Source organism: Aquarana catesbeiana, linkage group LG02 (genome assembly GCF_042186555.1).
Source record: "Aquarana catesbeiana isolate 2022-GZ linkage group LG02, ASM4218655v1, whole genome shotgun sequence".
Lineage (NCBI taxonomy): Eukaryota > Metazoa > Chordata > Amphibia > Anura > Ranidae > Aquarana > Aquarana catesbeiana.
In genome coordinates, this window is record NC_133325.1 from 22,124,749 (window position 1) to 22,140,911 (window position 16,163).

General features: G+C 48.8%; 1 protein-coding gene and 1 long non-coding RNA gene across 2 annotated transcripts in view; one reads left to right on the forward strand and one right to left on the reverse strand.

Moving 5' to 3' along the window:
* Window positions 1-16,163, forward strand: part of LOC141126696 (uncharacterized) — an 885,136-nt gene that overhangs the window by 706,195 nt on the left and 162,778 nt on the right. The gene's annotated exons all lie outside the window — the stretch shown is intronic.
* LOC141126690 (uncharacterized) overlaps window positions 1-16,163 on the reverse strand; it is a 42,389-nt gene that overhangs the window by 2,803 nt on the left and 23,423 nt on the right. Inside the window, exon 4 of the mRNA XM_073612653.1 lies at window positions 7,114-10,797. Within this exon, the coding sequence (XP_073468754.1) occupies window positions 7,115-10,797 (3,683 nt within the window). The 3' untranslated portion in view covers window position 7,114. The remainder of the gene's footprint in view (window positions 1-7,113; window positions 10,798-16,163) is intronic.

Here is a 16,163-nt window from a genome sequence, read left to right on the forward strand (position 1 = left end):
ATAGTGTATTAGAAGAGGGGCGGGACCTCTGTGTCCCGTGATGTCCATCGAAAGAAAAGGATTTTACAGGTAAGCTGTTATAAAAAATCCTATTTTCTTTCTCGAACATCACGGGACACAGAGCCTCAGTAATTACTGATGGGATGTCCCAGAGCAATGCTATCTGAGGGGAGGGGAACCACAACCAAGTAGGGTGCAATCAGACCTGAGGATCCTGTACCGCTGCCTGCAGCCCACTACGCCCAAAGGCGATATCCTCATGCCTTCCCACATCCACCTGATAGCATCTGGTGAATGTATGAACTGAAGACCAGGTTGCGGCCTTGCAGATCTGAGCCATAGAGGCCCGGTGATGCACTGCCCAAGAAGCACCAATAGCCCTTGTGGAATGTGCCCTGATCTGAAACGGAGGAATCTTCTGTTTCAAACCGTAAGCCTGAATAATCAAATTGTCAAATCCATTTAGAAGTGGTAGATTTTGACGCTGCCTGTCCTCTATTGGGACCCTCTGGCAGCACAAACAAAACATCCGTTTTGCGAATTTGAGCAGTTGTTTCCAGATAGGCCTTGACTGCTCTTACTACATCCAAAGAATGTAGTGATCTTTCTTCCGGAGAACAGGGATCTGGAAAAAAGGAAGGCAGAACAATGTCCTGGTTTAGATGAAAATCTGAAACCACCTTCGGTAAAAAAGTAGGATGAGGGCGCAATACCACTCTATCCTTGCATAATCAAATAAGGCTCTTTACAGGAAAGAGCTGCTAATTCTGATACTCTTCTAAAAGACCAAAGGAATCTGACGTATTGGTTCAAAGGGCTGTTTCTGTAAAACAGACAGAACCAAGTTTAAGTCCCAGGGGTTTAGGGGCGCCTTAACCGGAGGATTAAGACGCGTCACCCCCTGCATAAAGTTTCGGACCAAAGAGTGCGAAGCAAGTGGCCGTTGAAATAATACTGATAAGGCCGAGACCTGGTCCTTGATGGTACTCAAGGCCAGTTTCATCTCTAATCCCAACTGTAGAAAATCAAGAATTCTACCAATCACATATTTTCTGAGATGCCAACCCCTGGATTCACACCAGGATACATAAGCTTTCCAGACTCTATGATAAATTACTCTGGAAGCTGGCTTCCTTGCATTGATCAAGGTAGATATCACCGGACCTGAAACCCCACGGCTCTTCAGAACCTGGGTTTCAATAGCCAAACCGTCAATTTTAACGTTTGTAAGGCAGGATGGAATGCTGGACCCTGAGATAACAGGTCTGGGCGTGACGGTAGGGTCCACGGGGAACCCACCGTCATCCTTACTATTTCTGCATACCAAGTCCTCCTGGGCCAAGTGGGGCTACCAGAAGTACCGACCTTCCTGCCTGATCCTGCGAAGGAATAGTGGCAGTAGCAGAATATGCGGGAATGCATAAACCAGTGAGAACTGATGCCACGGAATCACCAACGCATCCGTCTGTATGCAAGAGGATCTTTTGTCCCTGCCACAAATCTGATATAAGCCACTGCTGTGGCATTGTCGGACTGGATCCTGACTGGGCAACCCTGTAGCCTGAGAGTCCAGACCTTCAGGGCTAGATATGCCGCACGGATCTCCAGAACGTTGATGGGTAGAGACCTCTCGGTCTTGGACCATACCCCTTGGACCGCAGACTGTTCCAGAACTGCTCCCCAACCCGAAAGACTGGCATCCTTTGTTACCACCGTCCAGGCGGACAGAAGGACCCTTCCTGGTCCTGACTACCAGAATCAGCTCCCTTAAGGCAGTGATCTTTGCCTGAGGTAAAAAATACCTTCTTCCTGGCTTGTATCTATGATCAGACCCAAATACTCCAGTCTTCTTACTGGTTTTAGGAAAGATCTTTCTAGGTTGAGAATCCAACCTAGGTGTTCCAGATACTTGACTGTGGTCCTCAAGTTCCCGTTCAACAAGGCTACCGACCAGTCTATCAAGAGCAGGTCGTCTAGGTATGCTATGACAGTTATACCCTGAGCCCTTATCTGGCCAGAGGAGGAGCCAAGATCTTTGTGAACACTCGAGGTGCAGTGGCTATCCCGAAAGGCAGAGCCACAAACTGGAAATGACGCCCTCCTATCTCGAAGTGCAGAAACTTCTGATGAGCAGGAAAAATGGGCACATGCAGATATGCATCACTGATGGTCTATCGATGCCAGCAAATTCTCCTCCCTGCAGGATGGAGACTGCTGTCCGAATTGATTCCATGCGGAAGGACCGATTCAGATCCCTTAGATCCAGAATGGGTCTGACATCCCCATTTGGCTTTTGGACCGTAAAAAGGTTGGAATAAAAACCCAATCCTTGATCCTTCGCGGGAACCACCATAATGACCTCATGACAAAAGTCGCTCTAACGCTAGAAGGAGCGACTGCTTCTTCTCTGGATCTCTGGGGACACTTGATCTGAGGAAACGAAGAGAGGGAAACTCTTGGAACTCCAGTTTGTAACCTAAGGTTACCGTGGAGATTACCCATCTGTCCTGAAATCCTCCTGCCAGAGCTCTTAAGAACTGTAGCAGTCTTCCCCCCACTCGAGCGAGCGGGGGCCCCCCTTCATAAAGAGGTCTTAGAGTCCTGTCTAGCAGGCTTCTTCCCCCAGGACTTTTGTCTCTGGGGTTTGACTCTTGTTTCTTGACCCAGACGGAGAAGACCGTCGCGACTGCCTAGAGGCTAATGCCCCTGGCACTGGGGAAAAGAGTCCGTTTGAAAGAGGGACGCTTACTCCTCTTCTTAACAGGTAAGAGAGTGCTCTCCCACTAGAGAACCTTTGAATATAATTATCCAAGTCTTCTCCAAACAACCTTGCACCATGAAATGGAAATCCAGCCAGAAGTTTCTTACATGGTGCTTCAGCTGACCAATTTTTCAACCATAAGATTCTACGCATACGCACCAACCCAAGTGAAAAAACGAGGGGTTTGCATGATAGAATCTCTAATGGCGTAAACAGCAAAACATAAGGCCACTGGAAGGTTAGCCAACCCCTGGGCCTGCTGTTCAAGTAAAACTTTGATGACCTGCTTAACATGGTCTCTTAAGTATTGACAGACTCCAATCGCTGCAACTGCAGGTTGAGCTACTGAACCTGCTAAGGAGAAAATATCCTTCAATAGGGATTCCATCTTTTAATCCACAGGATCCCTGAGCCTCTGAGCATTGTCTACAGGACAAGTCAGACTACAGAGGAAATGGCGGCATCAACGGCCGGTATCCCCCACATCTTTATAAACATTTCTTCCATAGAATAAAGTGTTGAAAACTTTTTCAGGCGGAAAAAAATGTTTATCTGGGTGATCCCACTCAGAATAAATGAGCTTTTTCAAGTAAATTATGAACAGCAAAAGCATGTGTTTGAGGAGGCTTCAGTGACCCCAAAGAAATAGAGGGTTCTTTAACTGATTCAGACACGGGTACTTTAAATGTGGAGCGGACCAATCCAGCAAGTATCCCTTCTCCACTTGATTCCTCAGAGAAGGAATCATCCGTCCCATCCCGATCCTCTGAAAGGGATTTTTCTCCCCTATCCCAGAGCTCCTCTCCTGAGGGTCCCGGGTAACAGAGGAAGACCTAGTGCGTTTTCTTCCACTGAGTGAAGATGCAACTACGGCCATTAATCTTTCCTCTAGACCATTAATGGTTGAGGAAAAAACCTCCTGTGTAATGTATACAGGGGCTGAAGTGCCAAAAGCAGGTGTAGCCCCTGACCCCAACGGCTCTCCCTGGCTAGCCGTCCCTGGCCCTTCAGGGGGGAGGATGCTGCAGACAGGGGGTCCTCAGAACCTGAACGAGATCCCCTATAGTCTCTGGTTCTTGGTGTATTTGAACCTCTTCTACCCATAGTGCAAAGCAACAAGGTGGAAGTATCACAAAATGAACACTGACTGCTGAGCGATGTAGTCTGGCAAAAGCCTTGCTACCAAATGCCCAGTCTGGTGTTCCCTAAGTAAATGCTGCCTAGGAGAATGCCTGTGTCCCACCTTACATGCGACCGTCATCTCTGTGTCCCTCCAAAGACTTAGTGCACCTGTAATCTGTGCCTTTAATAGCCAGCAACCGGCATCTGTGGGCGTCTGAGCACGCTGCCAGACTTTCACTCAGGGATTTGAGCGCAGCTGTGCTCTTTACACTCACCCTTGGGGTCTACAGTGCATTCACAGATTCCCCCTTTCCCCCGAGCTACTCATCTCGACTTGCTGACGCCCTGCCCCCCCCCCTCTACCGCCCTCCCCTCTTTGTTTTTCGAAAAACGCGCGCTTCCAGCGCAAGTCGACCCTCCGGGACAGCATGGAGGGAAGGCTGGGGGAGGGGAGAGGAAGGAGAGAGGCCGGTAGTAATAGGGCCTGCACATGGCAATGGCGGCAAAAGTGCGGTGTACAACCGCCTTTACAGACTACCTGCGGCCTCCCCCTAGTCTGGGGGGAGATATCCCTAAGGAGAACCCCCCGTCCCATCCTACCTGAGCCGGCCGGAGGAGCTTGTGCAGCGTGGAAACACCGAGACAGACATCAGCATGAGAAGGTATGTGCTCTTGGCAGCCCCCGGTGGTGACAATAGGCATAGCATGCATTTACCTTAAAGGAGAAAACCCACTAGAATTAAAACATTCTGTGGAATCTCCCTTACCTTATCCAGCCGCAGGGTTCTGTTATACAGACCCAATCTTCACCTCTCACGGTGGGCTCCGTTTGAAAAAACCTTCAGAGACTGGGGCCCCCTATGAATAGGGAGATCCACAGTTCTGGCCTGTAAAGCACCCGGCCAGAAATAGGGATAGAAAACCATTTTCTGATATGCGGTTTCTTCGGACACGAGACCCGGGTACCATTCAAATCGGCCTAGAAAAGACACTTTGAAATGGATCCGGTTCGCCTGGCTTGCCCCAGTATAGGATATAGGATATTCCCTTTGGAGCTCAGCACAGGACATCTTTACACGTCCATCACCTAAGACACTGGCGTAAAAACTGAGATATCCCTGCAAGGGGAGGGATTATATAGGGGGTTAAACTTCCTGTTTAGGGTGTGACCAGTGTCCAATCACCTAGTGATACCTATATAACCCATCAGTAATTACTGAGGCTCTGTGTCCCGTGATGTTCGAGAAAGAAATGTAGGGAACCATTCCCGACTCCTCCTTGCAGGTCCTTGATCTCACTGCTGTCATACGTTCCAGATTAGGAGCGTTTGGAGGGCCAGGAAACTAGCATTCTCAGAGGGAAAAGCCAGCAGCCCTCATATTACTCTGTCCAGGTCCTACTGGGACACCCAAGTAGGTCCAGATCCTACTGGGACACCCAAGTAGGTCCAGATCCTACTGGGACACCCACGTATGTCTAGCTTTAGATCTAGGTCCAGTTGGGACACCCAAATAGGTCTAGGTCTAAGTTCATTTGGGACACCCAAAAAGGTCTAGATTCTATTGGGACATCCAAGCAGGTCTAGATCTAGGCCCAACTGGGATACCCAAGTAGATCTACATGCAGGTCCAATTAGGACACCCAAGAAGATCTAGGTTCTATTGGGACACCTAAGTAGGTCCAATATGGGACACCCTAGTAGGTTTAGGTCCCAGTCTAGGTCCAATATGGGACACCCAAGTAGGTCTAGGTCCAGTTGGGACACCCAAGTAGGTCTAGGTCCAATGGGGACACCCAAGTAGGTCTAGGTCCAAATGGGAGGGTCTAGGTCCAATTGGGCCACCCAAGAAGGTCTAGGTCCAATTGGGGCCCCAAGAAGGTCTAGGTCCAATTGGGCCACCCAAGTAGGTCTAGGTCCAATTGGGCCACCCAAGTAGGTCTAGGTCCAATTGGGCCACCCAAGTAGGTCTAGGTCCAATTGGGCCACCCAAGTAGGTCTAGGTCAAATTGGGCCACCCAAGTAGGTCTAGGTCAAATTGGGCCACCCAAGTAGGTCTAGGTCAAATTGGGCCACCCAAGTAGGTCTAGGTCAAATTGGGCCACCCAAGTAGGTCTAGGTCAAATTGGGCCACCCAAGTAGGTCTAGGTCAAATTGGGCCACCCAAGTAGGTCTAGGTCCAATTGGGCCACCCAAGTAGGTCTAGGTCCAATTGGGCCACCCAAGTAGGTCTAGGTCCAATTGGGACCCCCAAGTAGGTCTAGGTCCAATTGGGACCCCCAAGTAGGTCTAGGTCCAATTGGGACCCCCAAGTAGGTCTAGGTCCAATTGGGACCCCCAAGTAGGTATAGCTCTGAATCTAGGTCCATCTGGGACACCCAAGTAGGTCTAGGTCCAATTGGGATACCCAAGTAGGTCTAGGTCACCCTTGTTGCTTTGACAATGACCCTACACGAAAGCTCTGTGTCTTCCTATAAAGTTCAACATCAGCCAAAACATTTTAGGAGGTTGGTATTGGTTAGTGTTGGGAAGGATTATAACCTCTGCCATGTTTTAATTGCCAACTGTGTTTCCCACTAAGGAGAGTTCACCTCACCTCCTGTCCTGCCAACCACACAGGAAGTGAAAAGATCTCCCCAGCAAGAAAAAATACCTAATTATGGCTCTAACTCAGCCTCTCTCAACATTTCTGCCCCAGAGGAACCCTTGCAATGATTTTCAGGTTTCACAGAACCCCTGCTAAACCCAATTAATGTGGGGGGGGGGTCAGATGGAAGAATGCCCCCTCTTTTTATCAGCCAACAAGATCATTGGTGGCACGCAGCTGGCCAAGTGATGTTGGCTTCAAAACTAAGCAAGCACCATCAAATGGAAGGTTGATCAGCCACAGCTCAAGGAACCCCTAGCAACTCCTGGATGAACCTTGATTGAGAATGGCTACTCTAACCCTTCCCAAATCTATCAAAAGCCAAGATGACGTTGTGGCTTGAGTTGGGATTTTAAAATGTTGGACAATATTTTTGTTGCTGACCATGCTGACAACCATATTTTTTTGTACATGAGTCACAGAGACAGGAAACTAGGCAAAATCTCTCTATAGGAATCACAGACAAAGAAAACTGACAGTAATGTTTAAACCATATTTTAAAAATACCAAAAGCCAGCTGACAAATTTAAGCAACACATAAAAGGCAGTTACAAGTGATAAACCACATGCAGTTAATGTACCCACCTCACAGCGGAGTCTCCTTCCTGAAGTTGAACCCACATGTGCGCCCCTCGAACTGCAGCTTGATGGCTTGTTTAAGGTGGAGCTGAGGGTCCATAGTGGTCATGGAGATAACTGGAGAGTTCAATGGGCTTGGCGAGCCAGTTTGGTCCCTGGTCCCATAAAACTGTGGGTCCTTTGTGGTTCTAGTGGGCGAGGACGCCTCATCTGCAGTTCTCTTAGGAGAGTATACAAAGTCCACAGGCTTTTTTGCAGAGTAGACTGGGTCCTCGCACCTTGAAGGGGGCGACATAGGATTTGGGGGCTTATTTGTGGAATAAACAGGTTCCGCAGTTTTCTTGGAGGGGGTCAAAGAAGTGGGACTATTCTTTGGAGAAGACATAGAAGTCCCAATGATCTGGGGTGAAGGCTCCGGTCTCCCAGTTTTAACGGCAAATTGCACAATATTTTTAGTGTTTTCTGCAGAATCCACATTTGTTCTGTAGTAAAGTTCCCCCTCGGTGCCAGCTTGGCTTGAAGAGTATCCAGAACTCCCCCCAGGGTCTGCTGTCCTGCTGTAAGACCTGGAGGTGGAATTGCTGTTTGGAGGAGGGACATAATCTCCTGCCTTGAAACGAGAATAGGTGGGGCTTCCATATTTTGGGTTTGTGAGAATCCCGTTTCTTTTTAAATCACGGTCGGGGAAACTTGGGTTCTGAGAGGACGCACCAATCCCTTCTGATCTGACAAGATCTTGATGCAGGTTAGAGGTCTGATCTAAGCCTGATGCAGCTGAAATTTGATTAGGTTTAAGTTCAGGAAGGACTTGGCCACTAAGCATGCCGGTGAGGGCCAAGGCTTGACGTGAACGGCTGCGAGGAAGAGAGTGCTGCTGAACCTGCTGAGTAAAAGTCAGACTGTCTGCTGGCACAGTTGCCTGGGAGTGGTAGGTGGATGACGTTAATATTGATCCTTTGGAGCTCTTTAGAGAATTGTCCAGTGATTGGCTACCTGTGGAAACTGGAGAAAGGGTAGACCAGCTACCACCAGTCCCGTCCACCACTTCCTTCTGAATAGTGTCTTTTTGGGGACGCTTTCCTATCAAGCCTTGGTATGGTGGAACACCATGTTTCTCCAAGAGATTTACAATTGCCATGTGTCCTCCTTTTGCTGCAACCCTTATTGGGGTCCGCCCATAATGGTCTGCATGGAAGGGGCTGGCCTTGCCCTCCTCCAGCAGCACCCGGGCCAGCTCTTCGTGTCCCTCTTGAGCCGCGATACAGAGAGGAGTAGCACCTTGTGAACACTGTGCATCGATAAAAGCCCCATTCTCTAGAAGAAGGTGGGCGATATTGACGTGCCCTCTCCATGCGGCACAGTGCAATGGAGTCCTTCTTTCCTTGTCGAAGGCATTGCAGTTGGCTTTGCCCTTTTGTAGAAGAATCCGTGCCATTTCCCAGTCTCCTTGCCAGCAGGAGGCGTGCAAAGCCGTGCGTTCCTCCGAGTCTCTTACCTCAGGGTTGGCTCTATGGTCAAGCAAAATTTCGGCCACGTCTGTCAGTCCTTGCAGGGCCAGCAGATACAGGAGGGGCTTTCCTTGACTGGTTTTAACATCGGGGTCTGCTTCTTTTTTCAGTAGTAATTTCACGGTGCCCTTGTGGCCCCCAAGAGCAGCAAAGCATAAAGCCGTCATTTGGTCACTGCCACGCTGGTCTACCGGGGACCCGCGGTTAATCAGTAAATCTACACAGCCTGTGTGCCCTTCCTGAGCTGCCAGCAGGTGTGGGGTGTTCCCCTCATTGTCTCTCATGCCCAGCTTGGCACCTCCTTCTATCAGGGTGCGACAGACATTTTTCCGTCCTTCACAGGCAGCCCAGTGAAGTGCAGTCCATCCCAGTATGTCTTGGCGATTTTCGTTAAGCCCCCTGTCTAGTAAGACCCTGACGGCCTCTTCTCCTCCAGCAGCAGCAGATGCCAGGATGAGTGCCGTCCTCCCCTCCATGTCCATAATGTCAGTAGCAGCACCCCACAGAAGCAGGACCCGCACCGTTTCAGCGTGGCCCCCTAAGGCGGCTGCAAGTAGTGGTGTCATATGACCTTTGCCAGGCTTATCAGGGTCAGCACCCGCCTCAAGCAGAAGCTCCGCCACCTCTTCTTTCCCCTCATAGGCAGCCACCAGTAGTGGTGTGACCCCTTCTTTATCTTCCAGCTCTGGATTTGCACTATGTTCCAGTAGCAGGGATACCATTTCTGGATACGTGTTCCCAGAGGGCATGCACAGACAGGCTACGGCAAGGGCAGTCCGGCCCTCTAAATCACATGTATTCACATTAGCCCCAGATTCCAGCAAGAGTTCTGCCACTGAGCGATGACCCATATATGCGGCAGCCATGAGGGGAGTCCTGCCCTCCACATCAGCCTGGTCGATCCCAGCTCCAGCTCTTAGCAGGGCCTTTGCAGGCCCCTCATGCCCTCCCCAGGCCGCTGCCCTGAGTGCGGTGCGCCCATCACAGCCAGAGATGTCAGGCTGAGCTCCAGCGGCAAGAAGTGCTTCCACCACCTCTGTGTGGCCTCCCCAAGAGGCAGCTCGCAGGGGAGTCCATCCCCGACTGTCCGTGTGATCATGACGGGCACCATGTTGCAGAAGGATCTCAACCACCCAGAGATGGCCCTGGTGAGCTGCCAGGCCTAGAGGAGTTTGCCCATCTTCATCCGTGGACTCTAGACTAGCTCCTCTGGAAATCATTAGGGTCACAACTTCCAGATTCCCAGCATGGGCTGCTGTAGCCAGCAAGGTCCGTCCTGCTCGATCCCGTTTGTTGAGGCTACTTCCGCCATCCAATAACATTTCCATAGAGCCGCCACGCTTTAGGGTCCTTCTCAGAGCCCCGGAGTCTTCTACAGCCGAAACTCCATCTACTGTAGATTTAGCCAAGAGCAGCAGCTGCAAAACTTCTAGTTCTAGAGGAATGTCCGAGGCCAGGCACTCTGACACGGGCACCCTGGACCACAAAAGCCATAGAGCCAGGTGAGATGGATCTAGCCCTCGGAGATCAGACATCAAGAGGTGCCTGGCGAGTTGTTGGACCTCGGTAGGGGACAGATCGGGTGCCCTTGTTGATAAGCTCATGGCCAGCATACTGTGGCCCTCAGGTATGCTGCAGAGATACTTCTGTGTGCAGTACTTGACGTCCAGCAGCCACTCTGAGAAGCTGTGATGGAAGAGCACCAGACAGCTCCGAGAGACCCCCGCCGGGCGAAGCAGGGAAGAGATAGACTCCAAGACCTTGTTAAAGTCTTCGGTGCTCCAGCCTTTCATTTGTTTGGTCCACACGGCTCTGTGCAGCTGGGAAGGTGAGATCGGAGATGGTGATGCCAGGATGCCATTCAGCAGTGTCTGCACCTGGCAGAACTGGCGCCCGGAGAACAATCGTTGGCACAGCCACAGGTATAGCCCGTTCAGAGTGCCGGGGATATGGCGGACCTCTCGGAGGAGGATGGTGCCCTCGGACACCCCGTCCAGTACGCGTTCCAGGTACAGGAAGCAGCCGTTGCTCTTTATGTGAAGTTGGTTGAGCATCTCAGCGGTGTCCAGGGTCAGGTGCTGCCGCAGAGTCTCCTCGCAGTCCAGGCGGCACAAGATGTACTGCTGTACATCGCGTACAATGTGGGCTTTGCGGAGATCGTCCAGACACAGTCTCCGGAAACCTGCAGAAAACAAAAGGATGATATTTACCAATGGGATCTGCAAACTACATCACCTATACCATTGGTCTCCAAAACTTTTTGAGCAAAGGGCCAATTTACTGTCCTTTAGGGGGGCCAGACTGTGGCCAGTGGGAGCAGAAAATGGCTAGGCATCAGTGAATGAAAATGATGCCCCATCATTGGTGTCACTTGGAGGTGTAGTGCCCCAAGGGCCAGATAAAGGCAAGCAAAGGGCCACAGTTTGGAGACCCTTGACCTATATGATGTGAATAATGTATATCCTGTAATAAATGGAATTTATTATCTTATACATGCAATAAATAAAGAAGACTTGGGTTATATTGAACGATAAACTGCAGCCAAATAGGACATTTTTAGATGTCATCTGTCAAGGGGACATAAACATACTGCTGTGGGTCCCTAGGGGCCCCTGTGCAAGATCATTTCTTGTCCCCCCTCCTATTCAACTACTAGCCAAGTGAAACACTTATGTATCGATCATATCAATCAGCTACTTTGAAATGAGCCATATCCAGGTCTACATGACAGTACAAGGGGTCCCAGTACTCATCTGACCCACATCTATCATAAACAGGCCCCTATGTCTCGAAGGGCCCTTGTGCAGCTACACAAATGATAGGGACACCTTTACTTGCTGTAGTATGGCATCGTTCAACACTAAGAGACTGCAGTCCCACCCCTGAAACACTGTGAGAAACCTGCTGAATGTGGCAGAGATTGCAGAAAACGTTTTAAGCTAGAGTGAACTTTTCAGCTCTTTGGTTTTGGATATAATACAGAAGGGTCAGAACCTCTGTCAGGTTTGTACTGCTGTCCAGGTGACAATGTCATTAAAACTGGAATATACAGAGGGAAAAATAACGATCGTCTCCCCTGCAAATTGTGTAAGTTTGCCCACTTACAAAGTAATGAAGGGTCTATATTTTTTTTTATAGCTGTATTTTAAATAATAGAGACAGAATATCAACCAAAAATCCAGAAAAAAACACATGATACAAATGTTATAAATGGAGTTGCAGTTCAGTGAGTAAAATAAGTATTTGATCCCCTACCAACCAACAATAATTCTGGCTCCCACAGACTGGCTACAGGAGGTGCTCATGTGGTACACAGATTAGTCCTCTCAATGTAAGAAGGTTCTCCTAACGACAACTCGTTATGTGTATAAAAGACACCTGTCCGCAGAATCTCTTTCTTCCATTCAAACCTCATCATCATGGGGAAGACCAAAGAGTTGTCAAAGGACATCAGGGACAAGATTGTAGACCTGCACAATGACCATCAGATTGTAGACCTGCACAATGACCATCAGATTGTAGACCTGCACAATGACCATCAGATTGTAGACCTGCACAATGACCATCAGATTGTAGACCTGCACAATGATCATCAGATTGTAGACCCGTACAATGATCATCAGATTGTAGACCCGCACAATGACCATCAGACTGTAGACCCGCACAATGACCATCAGATTGCATACCCGCACAATGACCATCAGATTGCAGACCCGCACAATGACCATCAGATTGCAGACCTGCACAATGACCATCAGATTGCAGACCTGCACAATGACCATCAGATTGCAGACCCGCACAATGACCATCAGATTGCAGACCCGCACAATGACCATCAGATTGCAGACCCGCACAATGACCATCAGAATGTAGACCTGCACAATGACCATCAGATTGTAGACCTGCACAATGACCATCAGACTGTAGACCTGCACAATGACCATCAGATTGTAGACCTGCACAATGACCATCAGACTGTAGACCTGCACAATGACCATCAGAATGTAGACCTGCACAATGACCATCAGATTGCAGACCTGCACACTGACCATCAGATTGTAGACCCGCACAATGACCATCAGATTGTAGACCTGCACAATGACCATCACCAAGAAGCTTGGTGAGGAGGAGACAACTGTTGGAGCGATTATTCGCAAACGGAAGAAATACAAAATAACCATCAATTGCCCTCAGTCTGGAGCTCCATGCGAGATTTCGCCTCATGGGGTGAGGATGGTCGTGAGAAGTGAGGGATCAGCCCAGAACTACACAAGAGGAGCTTGTGAATGATCTCAGGGCAGTTGGGACCACGGTCACCAAACAAACCATTGGTAACACAATACACCGCCATGGATTGAAATTCTGCAGCACCCGCAAGGCCCTCCTCAAGAAAGCACATGTACAGGCCCATCTGAAGTTTGCCGATGAACATCAAATGAGAAGGATTGGGAGAAAGTGCTGTGGTCAGATGAAACCAAAATTGAGCTCTTTGGCATTAACTCGACTTACCGTGTTTGGAGGAAGAAAAATGCTACTATGACCCTAAGAACACCATCCCTACAGTCAAGCACGGAGGTGGAAACATGTTGCTTTGGGGCTGTTTCTCTGCTAAAGGTACAGGCTGACTTTGCCACCTTAAAGGGTCAATGGACGGGGCCATGTATTAAAATATTGGATTAGAACCTTCTTCCCTGAGAAGATGAGAACACTGAAGATGGGTCATGGATGGGTCTTCCAGCATAACAATGACCCAAAACATACCGCCAAGGCAACAAAGGAGTAGCTTAAGAAGAAACGCATAAAAGGTCATGGAGTGGCCTAGCCAGTCTCCAGACCTTAATCCTAAAGAAAATTTATGGAGGGAGCTGAAACTTCGAGTTGCCAAGCAACAGCCCAGAAATCTTAATTGGAGAAATCCAGCTAAAGCTTGTTTGACTGGACTTCTCCTATGGATCACAGGAGTGCAATTCGTTTTGCACTCCTTTGAACCATGGTCAGCAGACAGCGGGCTGAAGATATCAGTCCAGGCACCGCATCATCCCGACAATGGCAGTCTGGATCCGCCAGGTGCCTGGACCGACACCCGTCTCAGACTTTCAGTGAGCCGCCCCTCTACAGCTCAGCGCTCCAGTGAGTGTGGAGGAGCAGAGAGGAGAGCTGCTGATTGACAGTCAGCAGCTCTCTGCTCGGGGAGTTTTGAGAACAGAGCCATTGGCGATGTTCGATTGCTCTGTTCTCAGTGTTAGTGGGACCGATGCTGCATTCACCTAGGCAAGTATGAACCAAAAAAAAAAAACACCATACTTCTCTTTTAAGGATTTAGAGAAGATCTGTAAAGAAGAGTGGACCAAAATCCCTCCTGAGATGTGTGCAAACCTGGTCACCACCTACAAGAAACGTCTGACCTCTGTGATCGCCAACAAGGGTTTCTCCACCAACTACTAAGTCATGTTTTGCTTGGGGATCAAATACTTATTTTACTCACTGAACTGCAACTCCATTTATAACATTTGTATCATGTGTTTTTTTTCTGGATTTTCGGTTGATATTCTGTCTCTATTATTTAAAATACACCAATGATAAAAATGATAGACCCTTCATTTCTTTGTAAATGGGCAAACTTACAACATCTTCAGGGGATCAAATCATTATTTTCCCCACTGTAAGTGCAAAATAATACCCGTTGATCTTGCCAGAAAGCCGGTGCTGCAATGAGTACTCTGCAATGTTATCAGCCCTACAGAAGACCTCCCACCCATGTTACTGAGACGAGTGTGTAGGGTGACAACGCTGCTCCTCCTTACTGTAGATACAGTATGAAGAGTATTAAGAAGAATATAGGGAAAGTGTATCGTCGCACGGAGTGGTACCGTGGATACACATAAAATAATGCTGTGCCACGTCCTAACAATTGCATATACCAAAAAAAGAAAAAGAGAAGGGACTTATGGACTTTTTAGGCACCACAAAATTGTAGATAAAACTTCTTATTTTATTGATATCAAAAGACACGTAACAAAAGACAAAAATATTATTAAAAACACAATATATGCCTATGCTTAGATAATTGCTATACAACACCATCTACAATAGAAGATTCTCCGGACATATAAGGAATAGCTTCAAATGTGGATCAGTCCGAAGAGGTGGCTAGATAGCAATTTCATAATCAATTCACATGTTGAAATTGTTCGATGCTCGACATGTTTCGCGTATGGGCTACGCTTCCTCAAGAGCGATAGTGATATATGTTGTAGCTATCAAAGTATATAACATTACAGTTAATAGTTAATATATATATACACAAGTAAAAATCAGGCGTCTACAATGGCGCCACATATTTTGTACAGAAAAAACAATTGTGTGCTTGCTCAAACAGGGCGGTAGTGGGCGTCAGTGCCCGAGCGGTGCTAGAGGACTGCTATGGGGGCGTGCACAACATAGTTCCAGATAATGTTTAAGTAGCAATAGGATAGATTTGTGACCAAAATCAGATTTTTAGTAGCCTAGACTTGTAGGAGAAAGGGAAGGGGAGGGGGAGGGGGAAGGGGAGGGGAAGGGGGGGTTTAAAGGGAGAGGGGGGGGGGCGGGGGGTTTAAAGGGAGAGGGGGGGGGCGGGGGGATAAAAGAAGGGAGGAAAAGGGGAGGGAGATAGGGGAAGGGGAAATAGGGAAGGAAAGAGAGATGGGAGAAGGGGGGAAGGGAGAGGCAAAAGAAAAAGGGGGGGGGGGGGAGGGGGAGAGGGGTGGATCGAGGGAGGGGGGGAAAAGGGGAGGGGGGGGAAGGGAAATGGAAATAAGGGATACAAAGACCACCCCCAGATAGGACAGAAAAACAGTGGAAACATAATATAAAGAAAAATACTCACATTTAAAACAAATATGAAATCATAAAGAAAGGTAATAGTCCACTAGTAAGGAGGAACCAGACAGCTGGCAATATAATAAAATATGCGCATCAGGGTAAATATATTCTTGGTATTAAGCTATTTTCTTATATAATGGACCTGTTCCTAGAAAAAGGAAAATAATGGATTTTAAGGAGAGAGGAAAGTTTTTTTAAAAGCATAAAGCATGTAAGTTTTTAACCACTTGCCGACCGCCTCACGCATATATACGTGAGCAGAGCGGCACGGGCAGGCAAAATCACGTACCTGGTACGTGATTGCCTTCCCGCGGGCGGGGGGTCCGATCGGACCCCCCCCCCGGTGCCATCGGCGGTCGGCGTTTGGCTGGGAGAGTTGAGAGACGAGGGGGAGACCATCCGATCGTGGCCCCCCCCTCGCGATCGCTCCCAGCCAATGAGAAACATCCCCTGCCTCTGTATAGTACACAGAGGCAGAGGATGTGATGTCATCTCTCCTCGGCTGGCCAGTTTCCGTTCCAGCACCGAGGAGAGAAGACATGTAAGTGCACAACACACACACTACACACAGTAGAACATGCCAGGCACACTAAACACCCCCGATCCCCCCCCGATCGCCCCCCGATCCCCCCCCAATCACCCCCCCCCTTGTCACAAACTGACACCAAGCAGGTTTTTTTGTTT